Raw genomic sequence first — 6,626 nt, forward strand, 5'->3', positions numbered from 1 at the left:
GGATTGAACCTTCCTCCGCAGTAACGCCATCATCTGGATCTTCCAGATATTGAAGTTGTTGCGTCCACTGAATCTATCAATTTCAAACTTCATGGAACTCGTCTTTGCTTGTTCTTCCTCTTTGGATCGTTAAAGAATCCTGTCGCTCTGATACCAATTGTTAGCGGAAACGTAAAAGAAAGAACACAAGATTTAACGTGGTTCGGATCAAAATAATCCTACGTCCACCAGAGAACAGTTGCCTTTTTAATACTAACAAAGGAAGGGGAGAGTTCCCAATTACATTTAAGAGAATTTCTCTCTTAACTCTCTACTCACTACAATGTGTTGTATTATTTTTGGGATGATTTCTACAAATGAAGGAGTGCATCTATTTATAGAGGTAAAGACCTCCTCTTGATGTCATTGGTGACATCAAACTACCTCCTCTTGATGTCATGAGTGACATCAAAGTAGGAAGCTTCCTCCTAGCATCCACACCAACTCTTTCCACCAACTCTTCCAATTGGCATGTCATTGTTGACTAAACATAAACCAACACCTTCAGAGTGCACTAATGGCACTCAAAGAGCCATATAAGAGGATTAATGGAAAGACGACAATCACAAAGGTTGCTAATTCAGGAGCCAGAGACAGAGAGGATGAGTCTTTAAGTACAGTTTATGTGGCTAATGTACCACATGACATGTTACCAGGTAGATTGTTGGAATATTTTTCCTCTTATGGTGTAGTAGAAAAGGGTCCTTTTGGTTTCGATAAAGAAACAGGAAAATCAAGAGGTTACGCTATTTTTGTGTACAGAACACTAGAAGGGGCTAAAACAGCAATTTATGAACCTATCAAGTGGGTCGACGGACACCATTTAACGTGTGAAATGGCCCTCGGGAGGACAAAGAAAAAACCCCGCGTTAGTCTTAACTCGGGGTCATTCAATTTAAATTGCCATTACCAGAACCCAAGATCAATGTTTGGTGGTGGTGGCTCGAGACCAGAAGTGTCACAAGTTGGAGTTCAGTATGCCCAGTTTCAAGGCAACAGGGACATATATCCACAGAATTGTGATTGTGGCCTAGTTTCTAATTGTAACATTCAGGTTCAGGGCTTATCACCAACAGTTATAGGTCGCAACCACATTGGCTCTGGGCTTTGTTCTAAGTTGTCTCATGGCGATTACAGTCTTTGGTCCTCAGAATTTTCTAGGCATAATCCAGTATGGTTTTGATGGTTCATCTTCTTTGTTGCGATCAAGTTATCATGGAGGAACATTCGCTTACAAGTCGGAATGTTTCTTCTAATTGCTATAGTCACTGTGTTTTGCTCTCGCATTTTGCCAATAGATATGAATGAAGTAGGTTTATTTAACGAAAATGTAATAGCTAGGTAGTTTCCTTTTGGAAGGCTGGGAAGAATCTTTATTAAGAAAACCTCTACAATCAAGTACTCAGGTTTTAATTAGCATCTTGTTGATCCCTATTTTTAGTCTCTTGATGAAATATTCAGGGCGGATGTAGGGTTCCATCATCGAGTCCGTGTACTTTCGACGCGACACATTAATTTATATGTAAAAATACTCTAAATTTGTAATAACGGGTAGGTCCGAACTCATAATTTTAAAAATATAACGGTTAAATTTTAAAAACCACTATCGTTAAACCGATAAACTTTAAATTCAGGACGGAAATATCTGGTTAATAACTCAATGCTAATTTCTAGGACATAAAGAGAAGCAGAGATCATCTAATCAAAAGTTGAAAAGGACCAAACATGTCGAATCTATCCCTTTTCATCAGTGGTTATGCTGAAGTGGGAGAAATAAATAAAAAAGATAAAAGAAAGTGTAAAAAGCTACGTATCTGAATAGATAAAGGGGACAATAACCCTGAAAGCGACTTAAGGCCAAAAGAGAAAGATTAGTCAACCCCTCTTTTAAACATGGCTTATGGCTACGCTTCACCAGCTTTTGTATATGATAAGCTGACTTGTCCCTAAGCATTTTTTTTAATTAAATCTTTCTTCTCCCATGTGTCGAGAAGGTCACGAGTTCGAACAATGAAAATATTTTTTTACAAAAATACCAAATAAAACTGCGTACAACCCGATCCTTTCCCAAATTACGCATAACAAAAATTTAGCACACCGAACTATCCTTTCTTCTGTCACATGGAAAATCAAAGGAAGGATAGTGAAAATTGAACCAACACCACAGGTGCCAAAAACTAGTAATCATTTGTTTCATTTTAAGCCAATGTGCATGTCGATATAGTAAAAAATATTTGTACCTAAGTGTTTACATCAATTAATTAATACAAGAAAAGCTTCTTTTATACGTATATTTACTCCTTAGTCATAGTTGAATGGTATGTATTTCTAGTTTCATTTTTGAGTAATATAATTAAATTATTTAATTTGGTATAAATATCAAATGCATGTTAGACGTTATTGTAACTCTCAAGTCACAGACTTTTAACAAAATTTATCTTCTTGCAGGCCAAATTTCTTCTTTTAATAAATCCAAGTTTGATAAATGAGTGCACACGTTTACACCCACTGATGTTGTCTAATGACTTCAACAACTTGCTCATCGTCAACAAGATGTGGAACCACAAGCCAAAACTTTCCTTCAAAAAGGAATACCCTTGTACGGCCTATATATCTTTTAACCATAAAATGCTTCGATTATTAAAAGAACTAGTCTTAGATTATGTGTGTTGTGCGTGTGTCTCATTTTAACAAGTACTGAGTAATATTTTTTGCAAAAGATCGCATAAGTATTATATTAAAAATTATGTTTGTGTTATAAAATAAAAATGTAAGTTAATTAGTTAATTTCTCTAAGTTATTAAAAACCCTGAATTGCATTCTTTTGCTAATTAGTTAATTTCTCAAGTTATATATATAAAAAAAACCTTTGAAGAAGAACATTACAAATAAAATTGCATTCACAATCAAGATAAATAACATAAGCTGGTAAATGAAGTAACTTTTAAATGGATAATATTAAACAAATAATTACTTGAATACATTTATCACGACTAATTATCAGATTGATCAATCGATTCATTACTTGAATTATTTGGATAATAAATTAGGGGTATTTTATCTTTAAAATGCTAGTATTGGATAATAATCTGAGATCCTGTAAATGATCACGTATCCTACAATTTATCAATATATTTCATCTCATATAAATTATTAAAATAAGTCATGTGTTTGATCTCTATGGCTTACTATTAGGAAGTTTTATTTGACATAAAATCCTAATATTAGAATTCCTACGTATTTCAGATAAAGAGAGATTTAATAAATAATTTTTAGTTAATTATAAAATTTTATATATTGGAAGAATAATTGAATTACATTTTGTTCAATATGAGACCTGCTTTTAAAAGATAAAAAAGATGAACGATATTTCGCTAAAGGAATTCGTACTTGTAATATAGTATAGATTTGCACTCCCAAATTCAGTATATTGTCGAATGCAAGTTGCAAAATATTTCAAGAGCAATGTTAAACTATCTTTACACTTTGTTTTCAAGTTTAATAAAAATTCACCATGTACCCTATTTTGTCGCCTCCATTTGATTTGTACTTGCTTTTAAGAAAAAGTTTAACTAGTATCTAAAGTACAAAGAACTTTAGCCCTCCTCCTCCTTCTTCTTCTCCTTCTTCTATCACACATCAACCTGGAGAGGTGCGACAGACACACGATGCCCGAAGGCCCGTGCGAACCGATGTCCATACTTACATCTTTTATCATGAAATTTGGGTTAACGGCCTCCAAGTATGATTGTTAATAGCTTAAAGTGAGTTACATAACTGGTCATAGTAGAAACTTTCAACATTTTCATTTATACATAGGAGAACCTATACCGCTGTAGAAAGCGCCATAACCCACATGTACATACACACCAGACTTCAGTCTACAAGCCTCTAAGAGTGCAATATTATATGACTTAGTCGGGACAACATCCCACCATACCCAAAAACTAGAAGTACAAGTACCTATTAACTTCTATACAACTACTCTGAAGGAGTAGAGTGCAACAACCGATCACTGAAAATGCACCCTACTAGGGAGGAACTTCACCGGACCTATCTGCACCTGTGGGCATGAACACATCGCCCAAAAGGAATAGCATCAGTACGGAAGATGTGCTAAGTATGTAAAGCTCATAACACAATATATAAACCATAGACATAATGTAAATATTATGAACACCCAATACCAACCGGTCCGCCAAAGAAACACCACCGGGGGCATACTTTTTCTTATAATGAGCATGACTCATAAACAAGAGATCAATAAGTCAATCTTTACGGGGTTATACACTCTAAATAAACTAATGTTGTTCAACCACTCTTTCGGGCATATTATCGTACCCGGTCTTGGGAGGTCTCGGTAACACCATATAACTTGTTATCTCATACCTGGACACATATGGAATCAATAATTCTTATGTTATATTGTTCCGTACCCGATCACATATGGGCTCAGTAAATTCCTATGTTATATCATTTCGTAGCAGGTGACACATGGGATCGATAATATTTGATATCAAGTCGCTTCATACCTGGCCACACATGGGCTCGGTAGCATCTCATATTACATTATTTTGTACTCGGCCACACATGGGATCGGTAATGCACAATAAATACATGTGTCTGTCTAAATGTAACACAAGTTGAACTTCCCAAACTTTCAAAATTAAACTTACAATAGATTGCACCTTATAGGCTTACGGTGCCATCCGAGAACATCCTTAACCTAAAGAAAATACTACTGGTAATAATGAACAAGAACATCAACAACTTTACCAAGGAACTCTATCTGAAATGATGAAAACTAGGACACCGTGTAGGTGAACAATTTCTCGGATATAAACCTCAGTTACCGCTCCGAAAAATAAGTGGAACACACATGAATGAAGTGTGCGGACTTGGTTAGCCGATCCACAATCACCCAAATAGCATCAAACTTTCTCAAAGTCCGTGAGAGTCAAACTACAAAATCCATGGTGATCAGCTCCCACTTCCACTCTGAAATATCCATCTGCTGAAGCAAGCCACCCGGTCTTTGATGCTCATATTTTACCTGCTGACAATTGAGACACCGAGCTACAAATTCCGCTATATCTTTCTTTATTCTCCTTCACCAATAGTGTTGTCTCAAATCCTGGTACATCTTTGCGGCACCCGGATGGATGGAATACCGCGAGCTATGGGCCTCCTCCAGAATCAACTCCCGAAGCCCATCTACATTGGGTACACATATTCGGCCCTGCATCCTTAATACCCCATCATCACCAATAGTCACATCCCTGGCATCATCGTGCTGAACTAAGTCCTTGAGGATCATCATATTGGTGCTCACTGATACGATCAAGCAAGGAAGACCGAGAAACCACACAAGCTAAGATCTGACTGGGCTCCAAAATATCTAACCTCACAAACCGATTGGCCAAGGCCTGAACATCAACTGCAAGAGGCCTCTCACCAACAAGAATAAATGCCAAACTGTCCATACTCACCGCCTTCCTACTCAAGGCATCGGCCACTACATTGGCCTTTCCCGGATGGTACAAAATAGTAATATCATAGTCCTTTAGCAGCTCTAACCATCTCTATTGCCTCAAATTGAGATCCTTCTGCTTGAACAAGTGCTGGAGGCTACGATGATCAGTAAATACCTCACAAGCACACCATAGAGATAATGCCTCCAAATCTTCAACGCGTGAACAATGGCAGTCAACTCCAGATCAGAACAGGGTAGTTCTTCTCATGGAGCTTCAATTGACGAGAAGCATAAGCAATCACTCTACCCTCCTGCATCAACACACAACCGATGCTAACTCTAAAAGCATTGCAATATACTGTATAAGAACCTGAAGTTGATGGCAAAACTAACACTGGAGTTGTGGTCAAGGCAGTCTTAAGCTTTTGAAAGCTTGCCTCACACTCATCCGACCACCTGAAAGGAGCACCCTTTTGAGTCAATTTGGTCAAGGGTGATGCTATAGATGAAAATTCCTGAACGAGCCGACAATAATAACCCGCCAAACCAAGAAAGTTGCGAATCTCTATGGCTGAGGACGGTTTGGCCCAACTCTGAACTGCCTTTATCTTTTTCAGGTTAACCTGAATACCCTCACTAGACACCAGGTGCCCCAAAAAGGCCACTGAACTGAGCTAAAACTCACATTTGGAGAACTTTGCATAAAGCTTCTCCCCCTCAACCGCTACAATACAACTCTCAAATGCTCAGCGTGCTCCTCTTGACTACGTGAGTATACCAAAATATTATCAATGAATACAATAACAAATGAGTCGAGATAAGGCCGAAATTGGTACACCCCATGGTGATATACTAGGTCTGATAAAACCCTTATCTAACAAATCTTGCAACTGTTGCTTTAGCTACCTCAACTCTGCTAGTGTCATCCAATATGAGGGTGTTAATATGGGTTGTGTGTCAGGTGGCAAATCAATGCCAAAATCTATTTCTCGTATTGGAGGCAATCCTGGTAAATCCTCAGGAAATACATCAGAAAATTCTCTCGCTACTGGTACATTTTCTATAATAATTGTTTACTTTCTTGCGTCATTTACAATAGCTAAGAGACCCAAGC

General features: G+C 37.4%; 1 protein-coding gene across 1 annotated transcript; it reads left to right on the plus strand.

The window, feature by feature from the left end:
• The first annotated feature begins 556 nt into the window (after positions 1–556).
• On the plus strand, positions 557–1,222 carry LOC104242250 (UBP1-associated protein 2C-like). The gene has a single exon (XM_070151648.1). It carries the CDS (start codon positions 557–559, stop codon positions 1,220–1,222), a length of 666 nt encoding a protein of 221 aa, XP_070007749.1.
• The last annotated feature ends 5,404 nt before the right edge of the window (positions 1,223–6,626 follow it).

Source organism: Nicotiana sylvestris, chromosome 7 (genome assembly GCF_000393655.2).
Source record: "Nicotiana sylvestris chromosome 7, ASM39365v2, whole genome shotgun sequence".
Lineage (NCBI taxonomy): Eukaryota > Viridiplantae > Streptophyta > Magnoliopsida > Solanales > Solanaceae > Nicotiana > Nicotiana sylvestris.

What these genes read in the sequence shown, in the direction of transcription:
- LOC104242250 (XM_070151648.1), top strand. Translation starts at nt 557, where the DNA reads ATGGCACTCAAAGAGCCATATAAGAGGATTAATGGAAAGACGACAATC.